This window comes from Dendrobates tinctorius, unplaced genomic scaffold (genome assembly GCF_039654945.1).
Source record: "Dendrobates tinctorius isolate UK_male_01 unplaced genomic scaffold, ASM3965494v1 ptg000065l, whole genome shotgun sequence".
In the NCBI taxonomy this organism is placed as follows: Eukaryota; Metazoa; Chordata; class Amphibia; order Anura; family Dendrobatidae; genus Dendrobates; species Dendrobates tinctorius.
Genome location: NW_027361733.1, coordinates 36,243,423 through 36,268,494, shown reverse-complemented (window position 1 = coordinate 36,268,494; position 25,072 = coordinate 36,243,423). Strand labels below are relative to the sequence as shown.

The 25,072-nt window shown below is 43.0% G+C and overlaps 1 protein-coding gene across 1 annotated transcript in view; it reads right to left on the bottom strand.

Moving 5' to 3' along the window:
* The window catches only part of LAMA5 (laminin subunit alpha 5), a 168,601-nt gene that overhangs the window by 82,009 nt on the left and 61,520 nt on the right, over positions 1–25,072 (bottom strand). Inside the window, exons 3-9 of the mRNA XM_073580945.1 lie at positions 6,768–6,885; positions 4,744–4,862; positions 4,486–4,656; positions 3,468–3,565; positions 2,070–2,185; positions 1,357–1,475; positions 1,146–1,236 (exon numbers count right to left, since the gene is read on the bottom strand). Of these exons, the coding sequence (XP_073437046.1) occupies positions 1,146–1,236; positions 1,357–1,475; positions 2,070–2,185; positions 3,468–3,565; positions 4,486–4,656; positions 4,744–4,862; positions 6,768–6,885 (832 nt within the window). The remainder of the gene's footprint in view (positions 1–1,145; positions 1,237–1,356; positions 1,476–2,069; positions 2,186–3,467; positions 3,566–4,485; positions 4,657–4,743; positions 4,863–6,767; positions 6,886–25,072) is intronic.

Genomic DNA, 25,072 nt, shown 5'->3' with positions numbered 1-25,072 from the left:
ATAAGTATTGTTAGTATAGTGTTAATATAGGAAAGTAATGCCAACTGTGCGCTAGAATGTAAGTGATAGGTTAAATCTGCCCAGCAACAGGCTGCAGGGACAGATATAGTTAGTTTCAGACTAGACCACAGTGGGAGGGGGAAAGGCCAGTAAAAAAGGAGACTGCTCCCTGTTTCTAGAGGAGAGTTCATTTGCTATGTGACAAGGCGAAGTTCAAGGTGTAGTGGGTTGATAGAAGAAACGAGTAGAACATGTTCTGGGTGGTAAGAGGCCTTACAAGACTCCCGGCGGACATTCCTATAACGTCCGGAGCCTACGGCACGATGCAGGTGCTATGGAGAGAACGTTAACCCCTTACATACCAAGGAAGAAGGAAGTGGAACTGTGTGAGGGAAAGGTAATAGATCTCAGATATACTGTGGGACAGAACAGGAAATCCCTGGGGCTGACAGGATCAGTGGATGTAGAGATAGTTCAGGAACAACAGAAACTGAAGTGGAAATTGTACTCTATTACTGAAGCAAGAACCAGAGGGTGCTGTGCCCATACTGCTTGTTACAATCTGATGTACTTGAACTGTCCAGTTAACTGCTGAATGTTGAAACAAACTGGATGTCCCCTGATCTGTGTGCGGCTGTTCCTGAAGAGGGAGAGCAGAGGACAGCAGAGGCCTGTAAGCGAGTGTAATGCACCCTACATTAGACAGCACACTGGGACACAATTTTCCTGTAAAGTGCCAGGGCAACATGGAGCAGCAGCTCGACCACAGCTACCGCCCTCTGGCAACTTACGCATTAAAGAGATTGTCTCATAATGACACCCCTATTACAGATTAGGGATGGCATATATGGCTGAGTCTCTATTTGGGACCCTCTTTATAGGTCAGAGCAGAACACTGCTGCAAAGCATAGGGCCTTGTGCAACCATCATATCTCATTGGATTCAGTGGTCATTATATAGCGCTCCAGGGATAACAGCTCATACTCGGGTGCCATATAAACTGGAAATTGGGGACTCCATAGCCAACCAGCTTTGTACCCATTGGCAACATGTATAGAAGCTTTGAAGTCCATAGTTGCCAGTCTGCAAGGCACACCTTTAGATTATACGGATATATTACACAGAAATAGTGTAGCAGTACTTACGTTGACAAGTGTACGGCGAGTCGGGGCGATGATCTGGAGATTTGTAGTATCCGGGGCGGCATCGCTCACAATTGATACCGTCGGTATTGTGCTAAACAACCCAATAACATGGTTTTACTCAATTTTGAGAAAGCATACACTATAATTATAGTCATTATTAGCAGAACCGCCATGAACAGACATGGGGCATCACATCCCACATCCGTCCTACCTGACAATCCAAGCAGACTCCTCCGCCTTCGTACTGGCCCTGACTGTTCATGCTCGCCCTGAATCTATCGACCTCGGGGTCGTAGTAGCAGTCGTAGGCATGTCCATTACAATTGCACGCTGCAAGAAAAGAAACCTGGAGTAAGATGCCACAAAACTGATGGAAAATTTATCAAAATGCAATTTTTTATGGCGAACGTTCATCTGTCCTACATGTTGTCATTATCGGCTGTCAGTGAATGTAAACTTTCTTTTTTGCACTCACGGACTGTAAACTTGCCTTGAATATGTGCTCCTCACACAGGTGCAGTACCCGTCACCAGAGATGTGGAGCTGATTTAGCAGCACATTTTTAAGGACAGGTTTTCCAGTCTCTGAAGGTAAAAAATTAATATTTCCATTCAATAACAGCAAGTCAGGATCTTGGAAATCTTGGGATTAAATGGAGACATTAGCCCACCTTTGGCTGACTACGTTACTTTCAGCAGGTCGGTATGGCAGTCTCACACCTATGGTGCTGCTTTCATGTTCACATACAAACTATTTAGAAGCAGATGTTGTCCAAACCATGAAACCAGCCATACAAAAAATGTGCGTGACCATTTAGCATAGCCTCAGGAGACAGCACTACCCACATAACTCCCGGACTTCTCATTATTCTTGGAAAATGTTCGAGAAAATACTGAGTCAGACTGAGGGAATGTCAGGACTTACGCTCGCATTCATTGGGATTATCCATGGTGGCCGGTTTCCACGGTAGCTGGTGGTAGCCGGGACAGCAGCTGTCACACGATGGCCCACAAGTATTGTGCTGACAGTCACACTGAAGCCTTGGAAGAGGAAAAAGGAGAAAAGTCTTAAAGAAGCTCAGGGAAGTTCATTGGATTAATATAGCATTAGCCACCAAGGAGCATTAACCCTAAGAAAACGGACAAGGTCAATGTGAGGGGAACAGAGGAAGGGGAATACCTACCAAGAGTAAAGAGAAGATGGGTGACATGTAGGGTAGAGTAAAGCAAATGTCATTGGTAGAGGTAGGACAAAGTCAAGAATATTGATGAGGAAAGAGGATAACCCAGGGCAGGCAATACTTCATGGGAACAGGTTTGCAAATCAGCTCTTATCCAGAAGGGAGAAAACTGACTTTTTAGTACCACCTATAGGAGGCAGCTACCATATAAATCATTTTTGAGGGTAAAGAGGAAGGATAAGAAATGTTATGGTATATAGGAAGGATAAGAAACATGGGTGGCAAACAGGAAAATAAAAAAATAATAGACAGTGGGGTAAAGAGTCCAAACATCAGTGCATGTAGATAACATCATACTGGTTTAGAAAAGGTTCAAGAAAAAGTGAAGTTAAAGATCCTTTGTAGCACAGATAGGCATATACAGTATATGGGCACTGCTGGTAGAGACTGGGCAGTGTAAAGGTAAAATAAATGGTCTATTTATACCGAAGGTTTCTTGAAAAATATAGTGAAGTCACAAGAAGTGATATTTATAACCACACATTATAAACAGAGGTCTGTCACCCCACCCAGTACAGGCCATGTCAGTCATATAACAGGGAGATGTAGGGCTCCGGTAACATCAGCCAATGCAATGAATTACTGTTATGGCCCCCTGCACCTCCCATGAGCTCCACATCCCCCCACAGCAGAAATAACAGACTGACTTAACCCCACTGTAGTCTCCTCTTAAAGGAACCTGTCATAAATATCATAGAAGACTACTGATGGGATCATGTGTGACCCTCGGAGGTAGAACGGCGCCTCTGATCAGAAGTCTGCTGACATTGTTGGATCATGTCAATGAAGCAGCTGGAGGCAAGAAGATGTAGCTGACAAGAGGGGCAGATCTGCTGATAACCCCAGTCCATCATCTCAGCTCCCGTCAGCTGTCAAGGTACACCTAATAAGTGAATATACTCACAGCTCCAGAACGATCCAGAAACTCATAGCATATTCTGGGGTTCAGCCTGAAGCTTACTCCTCATTGGAGTCACAGGTCCCTCACAGTATGTTTATAGAGGGTCTGGGGGAGCAATTAGACTCCCATATAGATGCACAAACAGTGCCCCCACATCTCTGCAGTTATTTCCTTTTCTTACCTGTATGGGTTAGTAGGGTCCTTGGCATTGCAGACTTCAGCATGCCCGTTACAGACACAGCGCCCCCCGATGCTGATGTCTTTAATACTGTAAAAGTACTGTTAAAAAAAGTTTAACAAAATGCATTTAATTAGTTTTAGCCTCATTACTGCCCCATGTCCCACATAAACAGAATATGTTTACATGCATGCACATTAGGATTGCAGTTTTTGCATTGCCCCAGGTGGCAAATTTCTAGGCAATCATACAGAATTTCTTTTAAAAGTTGCCCAAGGTATGGAAATGCCTATGGCTTCATATATTCTCAGTTATGAGTTAATAGAGTGATCCTCAGGTTAGGACCCTCATCAATTCATAGTACTAGAATGGTGGCATAGTGTGTCTCTTTCACTGGAGAACAAGTCCTGTCCTGAATTACGCAGACAACCCTTTGAAGTTTTTGGGCACTATGTAATACTTAATTTTCCCTGTGGTAGCAAGGCAGGGAACCTGGAACACTTACTGCCAGGCTGACCCATAGATTACAGCTGATCGTGTGAGATCCTAGAAGGAGGATAAATAATAATCAGTATATTGTCAAAGAAGCCATCTAAAATGTAGGGATTACCTAAAGTAGTAGATGACCTCCGTAAGCTTCTAGGTTCTGCTGAATGCAATTAACTGCTGACTACAATAATATCGCAAAAGCCAACAAGAGCCGGTATGCTTTCTATGAATGTAGTTGATTGCCCTTTTCTCTTGCCACACACATTAGATGGTTGTCGGCTGAACGATGCTTCGACCAATCCATTTGACCGCAGCCATCTTCACGGATGGCTGCCGGCTAACACCTCTGCTGGTTGCTTATGTTTTGGAAGAACAATGCGATTGTCAGTTTGAGATAAGATTTGCCCAACCAACATCTATTCTAATGAGTTGTCCGGCCTTTCATACACAAAATAGTGTCTGCCAAACCCGTCAATATGGGCAGATTCGGCCAACCTTAGTCTAATAAGTATGGGCTGTTTTTATTACTCACCCTTCTGGTTACAGTGGGATCCCCCTGTGCTTTGCCCATAAGGTGCCCTAGCAGTGTGTTCGTTCTCATGAACCTTAAACGAATGTTGGTCGCTTTAGTGAAGTTCCTGAGTAGTGGGGAGTATGAGAAGTTAAAGGCTCCAGGACGCTTGGTGACCAAGGGAACCACAATCTGAAACCAAAAGAATGAAAAGCAGATGTAAGGGAAACGGTGAACCTAAGGGTCAAAGACCGAAAATAGGGACAGTAAGGCATTAACCTCTCCATTCTCCAATGGCACGATGCGGGAATACTCTGTGGCACATATGACGTCATCGTCCTTCGTGATCCGCTGTAGGGTCTGGGCTCCAAAGCGCTCAATGCAGTCTCTCTTGGAAGCTAGGAGATATAATTGTGGAGATGTTGCATGGGGCAAAATCTATCATTGGACCACTGGTGCCAAGGGGGAAAAACCCTTCTGGCACATGAGAACACACAGTACTATAAGTGATGTCCATCCTAGGTACTAGACATATGGCGATCATAGCAAAAAAGGAAATTTGCATGAATGGATACTGATGACCAGGAAGGACATGGGTAATTGCTCTCCTCAAAACCAGCACCATAACAGCTCTTAATGGACACCACACAGGAGGGGGCAGGAAGACGGTTCGCCACCTGAGACCCCATTACAAGTGCCGGAACTGCATCCACCATCTGTTAGGGATATCAGTGAATGGATGGCTCCACAGCTGGAGAAGTAAGATCATAGCTCTGCCTCAGATTAGTGGACACAGAAACACAATATAGAGGGGATCATAAGAGTGACGAAGCCAATAGGAGAGGTGTGCAATGATTTTGTGGGGGGGCAGTGACCTGTCCACTGATGTTAGAAAGGACATGGATGCATAAGAAAGGGCAGTTCCATGATGTGAGGACAGGAATGAAAAAAAATTAGAAGGAGCCAGATCACCAGCAGCACAAAGTATTTCAGGAAGGCAGTATTTGGACTGTGACAGAGATGAGTTACAATGTTCACATCTAGTTTTTTACTAAATGTTCTACATACTGAGAGAGCTAATCGGAGCAGATGCAGAATATATCTAAAGCCCCCCGTGTAACTAGCATATGGTAAAAGAGTGCTGCGCTATGCTGTGCTGGCTTATGCCCGGGGATCACAGTAAATCTATACTTTTTTTTTTTTACACTGGCAGTGGAAGGCTGACATTGGAATAAAAAAAATGAGATGTGAACAGAACATTAACAGAGCGTATCTTAGTCAAAAGCGCCGGATGAAAAGCAGCACAAAGTATTTCAGCATGGGAATGGGCTGACAGTGTGTGGTATGTACAGTGATAAAGAAAATGAAAATAGAGGGGGCTATCAATGATGTGAGGGACAGTATGGAGGAAAATGGGAACGGGTTCTTCCCAGTGAAAAATTTATGAAGTTAACTGTAAAACATGAAAGTATCCAACGATGGGAGATGGAGGTCGGGAGATATGGGCCAGCGGACCCGAGGGATTTGTGTTTGAAAGTTGAAATTCCTGGCAAGAAATGATGCTCAGTAAAGATCTCCTCATCTTATTCCAATTAGCGGTCTACAAACTGCGTTCTCATAGCTAAATATAAACGGGGAGTAGGAGCCGAAAACAGAGAGAGATACAGATTGTACGGGATGAGGTCTACGGTACATGAAGAACTCTGCAGGTCACTCAGGGGGTCATATACTTTTAATTAAAATTTATACATTCCCTTTGTCAGTGGTCAGTCTCCTTGCATCTTGACATTGTTCCATTTTCATTGATTTCCTCCAGCCACCACAAGGGGGAGTGCAAGACATTATTAAGCTCAGTGGACTAGCAGTATACCGAAAGCTCCATAGCTCCCTCTAGCGGTGGCTGACAGCAGCCAGAATGGTGTATTTTACAAAAAGGCATATAAGGAAATTAAGAAAGAAATTTTGGCGAGTCCCAAAATAGATAAAATCCTCAAATTTATTTCAAATATTTTAAAAGATCATATAGGTTGGGGATACATCTCAATGTGTTTCTGGCAAAAGCCCTTATTCATCTCAGTGAATATCTATTTTGGGACTCGCCAAAATTTCTTTCTTATGATAAGTCGCAAGTCACGACTATTGGCTGGAGACCCACTACATTGTAAGACGAACTGAATCATAATATAGGACACAGTGAGGCTATTTTTTTGTTTGCTTTACCATATAAGGAAATTAATCAGTACATTATTTAGATTAAAAAACAATGGCACAGGCATTCACTATAAGACAAGAATCAAACTTACATGCAAAATACTGCCAGGGGTGATACGTGGCACCAAAATCTGTAGACCGTTCCAGCACCCACAGATCAGGTCGGGGAGAGTTTGCAAACTTGATCCATACATAAGCCACATGAAAAACCTGGAAAAGATAGAAGCAGAACAAGTCTGTTAGTTCGACTGCATTGACGATATAAACATCAATCCACCGTTGTCGTCCACGTGGCCCATTAATGACTAAGATGCCAAGTAGAAACACACAACTATCTTATACTGGTCCTTATAATGACCAGATTTGTAAAATTATGTCAAGTATATGAGAAAAATAGTCAAAATTTATATCTCATATACGGTATGTTTATTGATGGAAATCCCCAAGAATTGGAGGTCTGGAGCGTTTCTGGAAGATGTCTATAGGAATCACATAAATATTCTCATAATTTGAAGGTGTCCAAACACATTAAAACAAAGCAACCCAAACCTACCGATGAGGACTTGCTAAACTTCAACACCAGTGACTTTTGTTCTTACAAAAACAGCATTTTTTCTGTAGGTAACAAGAGGTCTTGCAGTTGTTGTATACCACCCAAAAGCCTATGTTGTTTCAAACCATTGCGGCTAAATTCATCTTTCTATCTACATGAAAAAGTAGGCTTCAAGTGCACTGGGGGCAAATCTGTGCACTTGCAGTCCACAGATCCTCTTCAATTCTCGCTGCCTTCTGCTGCTTGATGGACAGTGGGATCTAACCACTGCCTGGCAAATATGACGTCTGGGTGCTCTGCGGCTTGACGTCACCTTTGCCTCTTGACAAAATCTTACGCACGTGGTACTCACATTTTGGCTGGATCATGTGCAATACGCTACAAGGTGGTGCCCAAATCCTTAGCCTTGTACTACGTCTTCACCAAAATGAGCGCCACATATGTTGGATTTTGGCTGGAGGCCAAGGTGACATCACGCTGCAGAGACTCTAGTCTACAATGAAAATGGATCAGCGGAAGACAATGAGAAAAGACGAAGTGTATCCATATGCCCCCAGTGCACTTCAAGTCTAATTTGTATATGGATTAAAAAAGGAATTTTTCCAAAATGGAGCAACTAAATAGGTATAGTTGCAATTGTTGCACTCTGCCCTTCCCTGTACAACCTCTGGTTGACTACCAAAGTAGATACTGACAAGTTCCCTTTAAGGTCTTAAGGGAGATAAGCCGCCAGGGGTGTTTTGCAGGAGCTTATTCCTCTCTTTATTCAAAATGCTTGCACACTCCGCCAACTTAGCAATGGGGGGCAGGAGGAATAGCTGACGGCCAAGTGAGTGTTCTGCCAACCGTTATTGAGGGTTAATGGGTACTTTAACATCTACTGGGCCTTGCAGCCCCCTCAGGGGTTACCTCTATGTAAAATAATATGGTGTCTCTTTCCTGCGCAATCATTTTTTGCTGCTAACCTTTAGAGAAAAGCAGCTCAGAGGTTTCTGGTGGCCACTTGTCTCCGCATTGCGCCATTCACATAACATGCACGTTCAGCCAAGCCAAATTAATGGGTGAGGGGGGCTCCATTTAGTTGAGTGCCTATGAGCAGCTTATGGCTCACAGGTTCACACTACTATTTACCCACGTTTCTTTTCATCGGCCTTTCCCAGCTGATCGGATAACTGAAGCATAAAATATCAGACCCTCAATACGCTTTCCTGGCTGAATGGACGCATTTACGAACCAATTTGCATCCCATAGGAATGAATTGGATCAGTCAAAGGATCTGCACTATTACTTTTTGTTAAAAACGGAAGGGTGTTAAAAATGTTAAAAAAAAACAACAACCCAGACTTAGAGAGATTTGATCTTCTGAACAAAAACTGTTCATTTTACAAGTGCGCAATTGACACAATGGTGGGTAAGAATAAGGGGTGCAGAGGAAGCGGTTGCATTCTGGTCCTGATGACCCCCTCTTCTACTTTGGCAGACACCAGTATTATAAATGGCGCAATGACTGGGGGCGCTGTCACAGAGTTTGCATTGGGGCCCAAAAAGCTTCCAAATATGCCTCAGTCCTCAAATCAGAATTTGCTCACCCCTAAATGGTTAATAAAAAAAACTGGGATCCTCATAACAATAAAGGAGACAATAAGCTCTCGTAGGACACAATGTGCCCTCGGGGAGTGGTATGGTTTATTTTTGCCTAACATAAGCTCCGCTTTATGTTCAATCTCTTGTAGTGCGCGGTCCGTGCTTCCTTCATCACCCTGGTAATTAAATACATTCACAGCAGAGGAGTTATCCCATACACAATAAGCCAACTTTCCACTATCCCATCCATCAACCTGCCAAGACCAAGCAGCCCAGGGAAATATCTCCCTGATCTGACATGGGACGGCGCTGTTCACACTGCACAGGTAGAGGGACCTGGCAGAGGACAAACAGCCCTGGACAGCCGAGGGTGACAAAGGCACTTATAGATAAAGTTGAGGATCACAACAGTAAGCGCAATAAGTGAGTACACAGTTTGGAAAAAGAACTAGTGGTTGTGGTGGCACGCACTAATTGCACCTAGGCCCTCCCTTTCTTACCCATCAAAGTGCCAAGCAAGAGGTGAAGAGAATTTAGGAATTATCCCCAGGACTTGGTGCAGTTTTTTTTACTTGAGTCGGGGGGGGTATGTAGTGAGCTCGCCCTGCTGTATGGCTGACTGAGCTTACAATGGGGACAGGATATATGGCCGTCTTATAGGACGGTATTTCCATATTTGTCCCTTGGATGAGTGATTTGTGGGCTCACAATTTAAGGAAACCTGTAAGATGACAGAAATAAATATTCACATCTGATTGGTTACTGTAGCTACATACAGACGGCACCATTGACCACGCCAATGAGACCAGAAAATTCAATCCCAAATACTGACCATAAGGAAATCAGAAGGGGAATTTTCTGTAATAATTTGGATATTTTTGGACATAGAAACATAAATATTTGAAAATCTCTCAGGTCTACGTATAAAAATAAATCTCACAGAGACGGGACGCATTCCTCGCCAGGGCACAAGGGAGTTAAAATGGCGGAGTCTGGAAAATAACCTTGCTCTATTTCTGGATTGTCACTATAACCATGTTATATCTCCATGTAAGAAGCCATAAAAGGAGAGATCGTCCCAACGAGGAGCATCCTGAGGAAATCTGACATCACTGACCCCCTAATCACAGGCTGAGCAAAAGCTGGGGGGGAATATACTGGCATGGTGTAATATCCCGGGACATCATTTTCAGGAAGACCTAAAAATACAGTATATAAATAATGAAATAAATACAGGGTGTCACAATTTTGTTAGCCACGCCCCTTTGGCTAAAGAAAAAGAAAAGCACTAAATAAAAAGGCCTATGTCTCTAGAACCATATGTCGGATTTATAAAAAAACAAAGCCTACAATTCTCAGGGGAGTAGCAGAAATAAAATAAGAGTAAAGCTGGCCACTTTGGACCAGGTGAAATATCAATAGTACTTCACGCCTAAAATGTTGAAGGCAAGCCAATTGAGGCCGCCTTAGGCTAGGGTCACATCAATGTATTTTCTCTCATCCGAGGAAATCAGGCCGATTATGCTAATCAAAGTTTGATCAGAGTGAGATCATAGGGTGATCTGATTTTCTCGGATGAGGAAAGAAAATTCTCCATTTTCTCTATTCTGTCAGTCTGTGAAAATCAGACTGCCCTCAGATGTCATCTGAGTGCAGTCCAATGTTTTCCACAGAATCATTGACAACGATCGGATCGAACTCGAATATCATCGGACCAGCTCGATAACAGACATGTGCACAGCCCCATAGAATAACAATGGTTGCGAGCGCGATCCGATGTTTTGTTGGATGCATTCGGACTGAAAATACGGTTATGTGCACGAGCCCTTAGGTCTAATAATGAGCCAAATAGTTTGACATATAAGATGTTCACTGGTGGCAGGCCCTTTAAATAGATTGAAAATGATCACCATTTGAGATGGCCTTGTGATAAGTGAAGAAATCTAGGCAGATGGGCCATCCAGGATTAGGGACAGCAGTGGATTCCAACCCGTTTGGATATCGCTCACCTTACGACATAACCTATAACTTAAGGTGCCAGGAAGGAGCGCAGATGGGAGAGTGACACTTTTTGCCAATCATTAATTTCTTTCTGGCATTGATCTTCAGGCTGGAATGTGAACTCTGATACCAGACTCCAGCGTCTCCTAGAAAGATCTTCATACCTGACTGACTCACCTCGACCACAAGCGTCTGATGGAGGCCATGGTCCATTACATAATGACAGGTGCTACAAGGAGGCAAAGTTGCCAATAGTATAAACCTAAAATTCAAAAGAAAGTAGTATTTTTTTGTTTTGAAAATTTGCACCCTTAACAAGTGTCGTGCTTACACCATAGTTCCAGGGCAATGCACATACCCTAAATTTGCGGGCAAGCACCACTGTGAACTGTATTATGGTCAACATGACGCCAAAGCAGAGGGATACTGCAAGGAGCCTGAGTCCCACTACTCTACGTACCATAGACCACAAGCTGCTATAGGCCTACTACATCGCACTGCCTGTGCCAGTCCTGCTTTGGTGCAGGGGCGAAGAGATTAGGCATCATGTAAGATACTGTCAACAGTTCATGTATCCAAGCCTGATAAGTGCAATACAGGGAGCTGAACCACAGTGTATAAGTTCCTCAAGTTTGATACGTAGGTGGGCCCCAGGATAAATTCGGTAATGTGGCCCCCATCATATGGTATTAATACTAGGGGGGGCATTTATGTATATGTAATCGAAGTACATGTATCAAAGTACGCTGGCAGTTATAACATGGCTGAATCTAACACGCATCTCTATTCTCTTCATACAGGTATTTAACTATTTCCAACAACTTCACTGAATCCTGCATGTGTCCAACCTCTATCATTCATCTTTGCAGCATATATAAAGGTATTTAACTATTTCCAGCAACTTCACTGATTCCTGCATGTGTCCAACCTCTATCATTCATCTTTGCAGCATATATAAAGGTATTTAACTATTTCCAGCAACTTCACTGATTCCTGCATGTGTCCAACCTCTATCATTCATCTTTGCAGCATATATAATGGTATTTAACTATTTCCAGCAACTTCACTGATTCATGCATGTGTCCAACCTCTATCATTCATCTTTGCAGCATATATAATGGTATTTAACTATTTCCAGCAACTTCACTGAATCCTGCATGTGTCCAACCTCTATAATTTATCTTTGCAGTATATATAATGGTATATAGTTATTTCAACTCACCCTGCTTGTCCCCTTATGCTATTGAGGTCAAGTAACTTTTCAAAGTGGTTTATGATCCATGTAGGCCTGGACACTTGTTTATCTGCTAAATACATTTATTGTGTCTTGCTGTCCTAACTTAGTTTGATTGATTGCTAACGAGTAAGGAGAGAAAAAAAAAGGAAGATCTTAGAACTGGCCTTCTATAAATTCAGAGCTAGCCTGGGAATGCATTTATGCAGGGGGGCATTTATGTACATGTAGTCAAAGTACATGTATCAAAGTACGCTGGCAGTTATAACATGGCAGTTAGACAGGGCAGGAGACAGGTAAGAAATAAATAAATCTATTCCCTGTACATTTGGGCTACCGCAAATATTTACCATATGCATTTGTATAATTTATATCCTGGCCGCTGCATTTACACACATCCACCGCCCTGGCACTAACTCTCTACACTCCGTCCATATTGGGCCCTCACTCCTTTCCTCTCCTATGTATAGCACTCACGCTCTTTTCACATTGCTAAACAGCACTGATCCATTCAGTCCCTCCATTCAACATCAGAGACGCTCTCACAAATCACTTAACCATCTGCTCACTCTTTCTATCCTCCTTCTCCTAGTCGCAGAAGACATTGCTCCCAACCCTGGTCCCCCATGTTATAGAAAGTCAAACTCCCCAACTGCTACAGTCATAAACCCCTCTAATCTTATTAATATTCCCTGCCTGCCATCTGTCTCTCTTAATTGTGCCCTTTGGAATTCTCGTTCAGTATGTAACAAACTCTCCTTCATTCATGACTTTTTCCTTTCTAATTCTTTTAACCTTCTGGCTCTTACTGAAACCTGGATCCAGCAGTCAGACACTACCGCTGCTGCTGCTCTTTCATAAGGTGGACTACACTTCTCTCATACCCCAAGATTAGACAATAGAGCAGGTGGAGGCGTTGGTCTGCTCCTATCACCAAAATGTACCTTTCAGGCTATCCCTCAAGTACCCTCACTTGTCTTCCCTTCTTTTGAGGTCCATGCCGTCAGACTCTACACCCTCTTCTCCATGCGAGTGGCGGTGGTTTATCGTCCTCCCGGCCCCTCCCATCAGTTCCTGGATCAATTCAATCAAATGCACTTCCCAGGTCAATACGATTAGTCCCCAATCCCCACAATTTTAAGCGTGCCCTGAAAACTCATTTATTCAGACTAGTCTACCGCCTCAACACATTAACCTAATCTATCCCTATGTGGCACAGCCAAAAGTTTTTACCATAACCAGGTCCCCGCATCATGTTCCCACATGCTTTATGCATCCATTAGCCCTCTGCGTCTGTACTGTTACACACTTAACATTATGGCTGGTCCATACAATCAGGGCAACTGTTACCACCCACCTTTCGTGTCTCACTTTTTTTCCTCATAGATTGTAAGCTTGCGAGCAGGGCCCTCATTCCTCTTGGTATCTGTTATGATCTATGTGATTATTGTTATGCTGTAATGTCTATTGTCCGTACAAGTCCCTTCTGAAATGTAAAGTGCTGCGGAATATGTCGGCGCTATAGAAATAAAATGTATTATTATTACTACTGATTTTGTAGGCCAGTTTCATGGATCAGATTGTGATGGGGGCTCACAAGGGTAATTGCTCCGCGCATCAAAGTCTATGAGTGTGCAAATCATAGAATCATAGAATGGTAGAGTTGGAAGGGACCTCCTGGGCCATCTGGTCCAACCCCCTGCTCAAAGCAGGATTCGCTAAATCATCCCAGACAGATGTCTGTCCAGCCTCTGTTTGAAGACTTCTATTGAAGGAGAACTCACCACCTCTCATGGCAGTCTGTTCCACTCTTTGATCACTCTAACTGTCAAAAAGTTTTTTCTAATATCTAATCTGTGTCTCCTCCCATTCAGTTTCATCCCATTGCTTCTAGTCTTTCTTTGTGCAAATGAGAATAAAGATGATCCTTCTACAATGTGACAGCCCTTGAGATATTTGTAGACAGCTATTAAGTCTCCTCTGTCTTCTGCAAGCTAAACATTCCCAAATCCTGCAACTGTTCCTCATAAGACAGGGTTAGCAGACCGGTCACCATTCTGGTCACTCTTTTCTGAACTTGCTCCAGTTTGTTGATGTCTTTTTTAAAATGTGGCACCCAAAACTGGACACAGTATTCCAGATGAGGTCTGCCCAAAGAGGAGTAGAGGGCAAAAATGACTTCACGTGATCTAGACTGTATGCTTCTGTTAATACATCCTAGAATTGCATTTGCCTTTTTTGCTGCTGCATCACACTGTTGACTCATATTCAGTCTGTGATCTATTAGTATACCCAAGTCTTTTTCACATGTGCTGTTGCTTAGCCCTATTCCTCCCATTCTGTAAATGTTTTTTTCATTTTTATTGCCCCGATGTAGTACTTTGCATTTTTCCCCGTTAAAAACCATACTGTTAGTTGCTGCCCACTGCTCCAGTTTGTTTATATCTTTTTGAATCCTCTCTCTCTCTTCTCTAGTATTAGCTATCCCTCCTACCTTTGTGTCATCAGCAAATTTAATCAGTTTACCCTCAATTCCTTCATCTAAATCATTGATAAAGATGTTGAACAATACAGGGCCCAGGACAGAGTCCTGTGGTACCCCACGTGAGACATTCTTCCAACTGGATGTGCAGCCATTTATGACCACTCTTTGGGTCCGATCACTAAGCCAGTTATGTATCCACCTAACAGTTGCCTTTTCCATTCCATACTTAGCCATTTTTTCAATAAGGATTGTGTGAGATACTTTGTCAAATGTTTTGCTGAAGTAAATACTATAGCTACAGTATTTCCCTGATCTACCCAATCAGTGATTCTGTCATAGAAGGAAATTAAGTTAGTCTGACATGACTTATTAGTTCAAACCCATGCTGACTCTCTTCATTCTTGTGCAGGTACTTACATACATGTTGTTTAATAATTTGTTCAAAGATCTTTCCTGGTATAGAAGTCAGACTCACCGGCTTATAGTTACCTGGGTCCACCATCTTCCCCTTTTTGAAGATAGGAACAACATTTGCTCTTCTCCAGTCTTCTGGGACTTCTCCTGTTCTCCAAGAATTTTCAAAGATTATGGAGAGGGGTTAAAAAATTCTTCTGCTATCTCCTTCAGTACTCTGGGGTGTAATTCATCTGGACCTGGAGACTTGAATTTATTTAGGTTAGCTAAGTGTTTCCTCACTATCTTTCTGTTTATAGATATCCTGGATTCTTCTATTCCCTTAATAGGACACTGAAGAACAGTTGATGTTACATTTCCTTTCTGAGAGAAAACAGATGCAAAATAGGAATTTAAAAGTTCGGCCTTCTCAACATCATGTCTTACCATTTCATCATTTTCATCCTGTAAAAATCCTATAGCATCTTTGACTTTTATTCTACTTTTGACATATCCCCAAAATCCGTTATTATTGCTTTTGACGTCTCTTGCAAGCCTCAATTCATTGTCAGCTTTAGATAATCTGATTTGTGCCCTGCAAGTTCTGCAGCCAGCATTATATTCTTCTTTATATATGCCTCACTCTTTCCATTTTATAAACATTTCTTTTTTCCTTTTTAGCATGTGCTTAAGTTCTGTGTTCATCCATCCTGGTTTCCTTAAATGCTTCCTATTCTTCCCTTTTTCGGAATTGTTAACAATTGTGCTTTGAGAATTTCATTTTTCAAGATTTCCCATCTTTCCTGGACGTTTTTGACCTTAAGGACATCCAGCCATTGGATCCCTCCAATTCTCTTTCTGAATCCCTCAAAATCTGCCTTTTTAAAATCTATCCTTGACGTCTGAGTCTTCACAGGTCTTCCTCCTCTAGTTATCCAAAATTCTAAAATAGCATGGTCGCTACCTCCTAGGGTCCCAGCCAATTTTACCTCCTCAACCATTTCCTCCCTGTTTAAAAGGATTAGATCCAAGGTAGCAGTTCCCCTTGTTTTCTCCCCTACCTTTTGGAAGATAAAGTTGTCAGCAAGAGAGGATAAGAATTTCCTTGACCTGTTAGTTTTGCCTGAGAGAGATTCCCAACAAATGTCTGGATAGTTGAAATCTCCCATGACAACTATGTCATATTTTTTGGAGAACTTGGCCATTTGATGCATAAAGAGTTCATCCATATCTTCAGCTTGCACAGGCGCCCTGTAGTAAATGCCTACAATGGTGTCCTTTCCATTGTTGTGTCCTTGTTTTCTTACCCAAACCATTTCCACAGAGCTCCCAGTCTCTGAAGCTTCAATCTCTGTGCAGATATATGCGTTTCTAACATACAATGCGACACCTCCTCCTCGTTTATCAAGTCTGTTTCTTGCAAATAAGTTGTATCCTTCTAGCCTTGTATTCCAATCATGTGTATCGTCCCACCAAGTTTCAGTGATTCCAATGATATCATATTTCTTTTCCTGTGTTAGTAGTTCCAGTTCTCCTTGTTTGTTGCCCATGCTTTGTGCATTAGTATAGAAACATTTTAGTTTGTGATTGGTTTCTCTTGCTCCAATATTTTTATTATTTAGATTTTTTTGTCTTTGTTCTTTCCTCCCACTTCTAATAGCAGAGTTCTCAATAGCATTTGTCAGGTGTCTGGCTTTTTCTGGCCTTTTGCTTCCCTTCCCTTGTTGTTCTAGTTTAAAGCTCGCCTTACAAGTGTAGCAAGGCGACTTCCAAATACATGTTTTCCAGTCTTCGTAAGGTGCACCCCATCTCTAGCAAGTAGACCATCGTATAGGTAATTCACTCCGTGATCCAGAAATCCAAATCGTTGCTGACGGCACCATCGACGTAGCCAGTTCACCTGCAGAATCTTATTCCACCTCCTTGTTCCATGGCCATCCACTGGGAGGATGGAAGAGAAGACCACCTGCGCTCCCAGTTCTTTCACTTTCTTACCTAAGTTTTCAAAGTCTCTGCAGATGGTTTCCAGGTCGTTTCTTGCTGTGTCATTTGTCCCCACATGTATTAGCAGGAATGGGTAGTCATCTGTAGGTCTGAAGAGTCCTGATATCCTGCACATTTCTCTTGAGGTTATATCCGGTCTGCAGATAGCGGCCTCTGTTCCTATCAACAGGGAATCCCCCATGACCACCACTCTCCGTTTCTTCTTAACAACATTTTTCTTTCTCCATCCAGGAGGATTCTGAAGGCGTACAAGGTTGCTGTTTGTGGACAAAGTCTTATCCTGATGTATTTCTTCATCGTTCTCCTGCGCAAAATCTCAACCCTTCTGTCAAACGAGTGGCGCAGCCTGTGCAGAAAGCAGCAGCGGGTGATTACATGCTCAGCCTGACTGCTGCGCTCTGCATTAGTAATGACCCTCTCCCCAGAAGCAAGCAATGATGGGAACGGATAATGAGCCACCAGGTGCACACAACGAACACTGTGCCGATAGTAGCGGCTTATATACATAGCGGTGGTCACACAGGATGACCACTAATCGCCATGGTTTTACTCGGCATGCACAGGTGATCTGTGCTAGGACTGATTCTTTTTAACCTCTTTATTAATGACCTTGTGGATGGGATTGAGAGTAAAGTGTCAGTCTTTGCTGATGACACCAAACTATGTAAGACATTAAAATCTGACCTTGACATTACAATATGGCAGAACGATCTGAATAAGATGACTGAATGGGCAAACACTTGGAAAATGAGATTTAATGTTGATAAATGTAGAGTAATGCCCCAGGGACGGAGTAATCCTATAGCATATACATTAAATGGGAGTATAATCGGGACTATAGAACAGGAGAAGGACTTGGGCATTTTGGTTATAAGTAAGCTGAGCAGCAGTACTCAATGTCAAGCAGCAGCCGCAAAAGCAAACAAGATTTTAGGATGTATAAAAAGAGAGATAGGCTGCATTCACACATCGCGGTTTTTTCGCAGCGGTTTTAAATGCGCGATTTTGCCGCGAAAAATAAGCATCCCATGCAATCCTATGGGTTTCCGCAATGCTGTGCTAATGCTGCGCTTTTTTCCGCGGCGGAATCGCTTCATGGTAAAAAACGCAGCATGCTCATTAATTTCGCGGAATCGCAGCGATCCCGCACCCATAGGAATGCATTGTTCTGCTTACTTTCTGCATGTGGCTGTGCCCACCATGCGAAAAGTAAGCAGAACATTTGCGGATGGTACCCACGGTCCGGAGGAGAGGAGACTGTCCTCCGGGCTGTGGGTACCATATCCCTGTAAAAAATAGAATTAAAATAAAAAATATTGTTATTCTCACCTTCCGGCGTCCCGCGCAGCCTTCCCGCCTCTCTCCAATCCTTTGCGAGAATGACCGCGATGACGTCGTGGTATCGCAAGAGCGCAACGTCTCGTGGTCATTCATGATGACGTCGCGGGAGCGCGACGTCTCGTGGTCATTTGCGCAAAGCAATACTGGGACCGGAAGATGCCGGGAGCGTGGAGAGAGGCGGAAAGGCTGCCTGGGACGCCGGAAGGTGAGAATAACAATATATATATATTTTTTTTTTACTATTTTTTTACATTCTATCTTTTACTACTGATGCTGCATAGGCAGCATCAGTAGTAAAAAGTTGGTCACACTTGTCAAACACTGTGTTTGACGAGTGTGACAACCTGTCAATCAGTTCTCCAAGCGATGCTCCAGATCGTTTGGAAAACGCTAGCATTCTGCAAGCTAATTACGCTTGCAAATCGCTAGTTTTTCCGCGGGAAAATTGCGGGAATTCTCGCGGTAACTTCCGCAGGAGTTCCGCAACGTGTGAACTTAGCCATAAAGTCCTGCGATAACAACGTATTGTTACCCCTTTATATATGACTGGTGAGGCCACATCTAGAGTATGGGATCCAGTTTTGGGTTCCACATTTTAAAAAGGATATTCAGAAGTTAGAATCAGTTCAAAGACAGGCAACTAAATTATTACAAGTGATAAAAGGCCTCTCATATGATGAGAGGTTGGAAAAGTTGGGCTTGTTTAGCTTAGAAAAAAAGACGCCTCAGAGGGGATCTCATTTATATGTATAAATATACGGTATGTGTGGAAGGTACAAGGGACTGGCGCATGGCTTATTCCTTCCAAAGACCATACTGAGGACCAGGGGGCACTCATCACTGGTGGAAGAAAGGCGATTCACCATCAGTTAAACAGGAAAGGGTTCTTTACAGTTAGAGCAGTCAGACTGTGGAATGCCATACTACAGGAGGTGCTAATGGCAGACACAATAACAGCTTTTAAAAAAGGGCTGGATGATTTCAAAGATACACCTAACATTGGGAGTTATAGTTAATTTAGTGACAAAATGTACGATTGGTGGAGAAAGGTTGAACCTGAAGGACCATGGTCTTTTTTCAACCTATGTAACTATTTATTTATTATTTATTTTACTCACAGATATAGCGCCACACATACATTTTTCAGTACAGTCCCCATTGGGGCTCACAATCTAGATTCCCTATCAGTATGTCTTTGGAGTGTGGGAGGAAACTAGAGACCCTGGAGGAAACCCACACAAAATGGAGAGAACATACAAACTCTTTTCAGATGTTGTCCTTGGTGGGGTTTGAACCCAGGAGGACCCCAGCGCTGACCAACAAGCCGCTGTGCTGCCTCTAAATAAACTCCAATGAAAATTAAAGATTGGCTGACATGGACAACTATACATTTAGCTTAGATACACCTCCTCTGTTGTTTTATTGTGCTTCACCTATCTAAGCCTCGAGGCCAAAAACCATATCACAGAAAACACAGCATTGAGGTAAAAGGGTGCTGAACAAACGGCTGATTGGTTGATAAAGGGAAAAAACAACATTACAATCTATGTGGGAACTGGGCCTTGAATAAGTAGTAATTTAGGCGGTTGTCTCCTGCACCCATTAGCCACAGTCACATATTGTGCCATAAATTACGGATACTGATCTGATATCGTTTCCCAAACTTCACACGGAATAAAGCTGCAATCCACCCACAATCCGGTGGGAAGGAGCAGGGCTCCTGACTCCCAAATTTCAATATAAGTAGATAAAAATGTAAAACACAAATTGCAATATGACAACATGTGAATATACTTTATATATACCACTAGGAAAAAAGCAGTAATGTACGGGGGCACTGATGGGAGACATTATTGTGTGGGGCACTATTGTTATTTTGGGGGCACAAATAAGTGAATAATACTGTCGGGGACACTTATTGAGGCAGCACAAATGGGAGACATTACTTTGTGGGAGGCAATATAATTATCATGGGGGCACATTACTTTGTGGGGGCACCATTATTATTGGGGGGGCGGCATGGGGGACATTATTGTGTGTGGAGGGCACTATTATTCCTGTGGCTGTGCAGGCCACCTTCCTAAATCTCCTTGAATTCCATTCTCAGAAGTTGGCATGTATTCACACTAAGGATGCCAGGTTCTCCTCCCCTCCAACGGAGGACTCTTGGCCTGCGTCCTGGCACTGCGCAGAGTGATTAATCAGCTACCCACAGATGAGCATGCTTTGCACCTCACAGCCAACAACGATGTGCCCGTCATGACATCATAATAACACAAGCACAGAGGGTGGCACAGCTGCAGCGAGCAGATGCCCATCTGTCTGCCACACTCTGACCACCTCTGGGACTTGGCAGCAAGCATGCTGTACGCTACATGCAGGGGAGCAGCTAGAGTGGGTAAAATGTTCCAGTAGGACCTTGGTCCTGGGGCGTAGGGGGGCTTAAAAGATCCCTTTCACCCATATGATAAGTCCAATGACAGTTGGGTCCTCACATATCATTTTAGCATATGTTCAGTGGTACAAGCTCTATCAGGGCATGTCGGCGGATGCAAAAAAATTGGCGGATCCGCAAAAAAACGGATCTGACGGATAGCCATCCGTCAAGATCCGCCAGTAATGCAAGTCAATGGGAAAAAAACGGATCCGCCAAACAAAATGGCGGATCCGTTTTTTTAGGAAAACGGCGGATCTTGACTGATGGAAAAAAACTGAAGTGTGAAACAGGCCTTAGCTGAGGCAGGCAGAAAGACATAGTCTACTACACTTTGGTGCCCGCCTCTAATAGACATATACGGCCAAAAATAATGTCCGACAGAGCACACTACGACTCCGTCTCCATCATTAGAACCAATAGCCCCATCAGTGTATACCCCCCTTTTTATGGGCTTCGGACGGAGCATCTGAAATTATACTAAAATGCTATGTGAACATAGCCTAAAATATCCAGCTTCCGGACTAGTCCTATCCTTTTGTCTGTGAGTTTTGCCTCTAATGAATCATTTTTCCATTCACTAACAAGTGGAAATTTTGGAAAATATTTAGAAATTAAAGCTTAATGAAAAAGTTACAAAACTTTTCATCAGACAAACTTTTATATGGGTTTTTTCCTCATAGATTGTAAGATTGCGAGCAGGGCCCTCATTCCTCTTGGTATTTGTTATGATCTACAGTATGTGATTATTGTTATGTTGTTATGTCTATCGTCTGTACAAGTCTGAAATGTAAAGTGCTGCGGAATATGTCGGCGCTACAGAAATAAAATTTATTATTATTATTGGTTCGCTATAATTTTTCCCTTTTATTTTCTGGCTTCCACCATAAAAATTGCACATGGTTTTGCGGTATATTCGGACTCTGAGTGCGTTTTTTTTGTTTCTTTTTCCTTTTTGTTGTGCAGCTGATCCTATAAATGTTATGTCCATGGGGATGGATTATGAATTCTATACTGAGCTCCAAATCTCTCCCTGCTCTGCCCTCCTGCTCTGTGTGCCCACTTCATGCAGATAGCAGTGCCAGCGCTCTACCCCCCCTCCTCGCTTGGCTTTGTCGCTCACTTGTTCCCATAGCCCCCCACCTCTCCTCTCTTCTCCTCCCCCCCAAGTGCCCTTTCTCCAGTCTGTTGTGCACTTGTTGCCGCTGTTCCTCTCCTCTCTGCTCTGACACTGCCTCACTGTTCTGCTCCCCAGGGCAGAACAACACACCCTGCAGATCGCCCCTATGCTGATGGCAGGATCACATGGAAAGTGTTAATACAGTAAATGATAAATGTCCACATTATTCCTAGTCCAGGCGTGCTCCGGCTATGGAAAGCTTGGAGAAAAAAAGCGTGCCTGTTGTGTGTCAGACGGAGGCTGCACAATTGGTGGAGGCAGTTTAGGGGGACCTTTAAGGAGACCCCAAGTGTCACATTCTAAGTATTCATTACTAGTGAAACCCTAATGAATGGGATGCAACTGCAATGCTACACAACCTGTGGGCAGATGTGGCGCTGTTAAAAGAAAGCTGCATTTTGTTTCCAATTTGGAACAATCAGAAATATTATATGGTATTTTGTAATTGTATATATTAAACAATATTGTATGTCGTCACCTCTCTGCCTATTTATGGCATTATTAGTTCTATGGTGGGAAGGGAGGGTAGTAATGATGAAAGTCAACTCGGCAAGGATCCAATCCGCTATCACAACTGTAGAGGGAAATGTAAATTGCATAAAGGTCCAGGTTACTGCTATGAGGCCTGGGCTGAGTGCCATTTCATTATCTTATATCCTAATCTGCATGTCCCATACAGAGGCCAACTGTATTCTCAGGACCCCGCTTTTGTACATAAGGACGAGGGGTGACGAAAAAGGAATCAGGAAACTGCAGAAAAAGTCAAAGCATTATTTTTATTATATGGTTACAAGAAACCATAAGTAAATACAATACGTGAGAATGCCCCCTACAGTGCTGGGTAAGTATGAAGCAACATTTTTTTTTTATAGGCCCATCCATTTATATAGAAACGCCCCTAATTTACTGTATTTAAAGGGGATCTCTTCAAAATTGCACGTTGTCCCCTATTAATGCTGATCGCTTGGGGTCTGACCTCTGAGACCCCCACAAATTCTTAGAAAGGTACACCGAAACCACAAAAACAAGGCACCGTAGAGCCCCATCTTGATCATGTGGAGGTACACAGGCCTGACTTTCTCTCCATTCACTGAGCATGCAGGTGCCAAAGAACCAAAACACAGCACTTGGCTATTTCCAGCTCTCTATTGACTCCACCTTTCTCTAGATCATTAAGTGTCCCAGCAGTTGGACCCCCCAAAAATCAACAAATTATGGACAGGTAATATCTTGCAATTTTGTGAAATCCCTTTTAAATGTATTAAATAATGCGACCCCCTTCATCAAAACTCCAATATTGACCCCTTTAACAAAAAAAACAACATTACAACAGGCCCCCAAACTAAATACAGACCCCTGACAAGACCACTTAAACCAATACAGACCCAAGACCACACACTTCCCAGTAATTTACACCCCATGCCAGACCCTCTAAAGTTAACCAGACCGCACATCAGACCCTCTAAGCAAATACTGAACAGGATTTTCCGAGGACCGCTTGACCGATGAGAGGTGAAGACATGGTGCCTGGAAAATTTGTCTGCTCTTCCGATAGTTTGGGAGTTTCCTCTACAGAGGGTCAGGGGATACATTGATGCTGCGGGTAAAAGAACAAGCAGCAGGCCTGTAGGTTTGTCTTTGAGGTGGGTTAGGGGTTCCATCTTTATTTGTGGTCCTAGTGCTTGAAGAAAAGCCTCTGGGAATCAAAAGCGTTTAAGGATCTCTCTATTTCTTCATTTCCGCCAAGGACACAACATGAAAGGTTCTGCACTGCATCCTCAGTAAGAGGCTTTTAACCTGACAGATTACAGGGTATCCAGATACCGCCAGACACACAGACCTGTCTATTGTCACATTAACCCAGTCACTTCTGTGGCCATGCAATATGGGTATTATAATACATTTTCTGCTATCATTCTTCCAGTGAGTACTGTGGTTGGCATGGTCTGGCAGTATTGTGACTCCTTCAAACATTTCAGGTTATTTTCCCATTAATATTTAGAGTTCATTTCAAAATTCTGCTGGTTGCCCTTGGAAACAGACAACAAAACAGTTCTATGCCGCTGTCAGACATGTGATCTCACATTTTAGTCTTAAAGAGCCTTTAAGAAATTTTTATTGATAACAAATGGTAAGAAAAGGGTGTCAATGTGTGATCTGTGTCATCTCCCCATCTGCCCAGGCAGGATATATCCAAACAAGTGGATGTGGCAGGTAGGACAGATCAAAGATAGGGAATCATTTTTCAATCACTGGAGGTCTGACCGCTGCCACTGATTCCAAGAAGATGTCTGAAGAGCGCCATGTGAATGGAGTGGTGGTCAATAGTAGTCAACCACTGCTTCATTCACGCAGGGCTCTTCAAAGCCTCAGTTCTCGTGATCGGTGGGGGTCCCAGTGGTTAGACCCTGATTGATCAGGAAGTTATTTATTCCCTATCCTGGGGATATGGGATAACATAAACTTGAGAATACCCCTTTAAGTAATGTTTATATTTGTACCAAGCTAGGCAATTATCACAATTTTCCTAGGAGAGACATAACAGATGATGCGAATGACTAATGAGCTGCAGGCTGTTGTATAATTATGTATAATCAGATTTCCAATTACCCATATACACAGTCTGGTCCAGGTATCACAACTTATCTCCTAGGGCGTGGTTCACTAAACTGCGCTGAGATACACGGCTGAACAACCAGCCAAAAACTTCATATACAGAAAATGCAAATGTGCGCAGAAACTTGTGCAGATTTTATAAACCATATCGGCTACATATAATGTACAATATATTCAGGCGACTACAGAAACTTGCCTAACCCTTAAACTAAAATAAAATCCTAAACATATGCAGACCCCAGACCAGGCTCCTTAAACTTATACAGATTCCAGACCACAGACAAGACCCCTTAAAACTAAATAGATCCTAAGCAGACACCCTAAACTAATACAAATGCCATATCAAACCCCTTAAACTTGTAAAGATTCCAAAATAGACCCCTTAAAGGGAACCTGTCACCAGGTTTGGTCGACATGCGATATCGCCACCACCTTACATTATTCTATAATGCTGTATATACGCCTCCAACTTGACTTGTAAGAGAAGAAAATTACATCTTATTATACTCACCTGTGGGGCGGTCCAGTCTCAGGGGTGTCGCTGGTCTTGGTCCGAGCCCTCCCATCTTCTT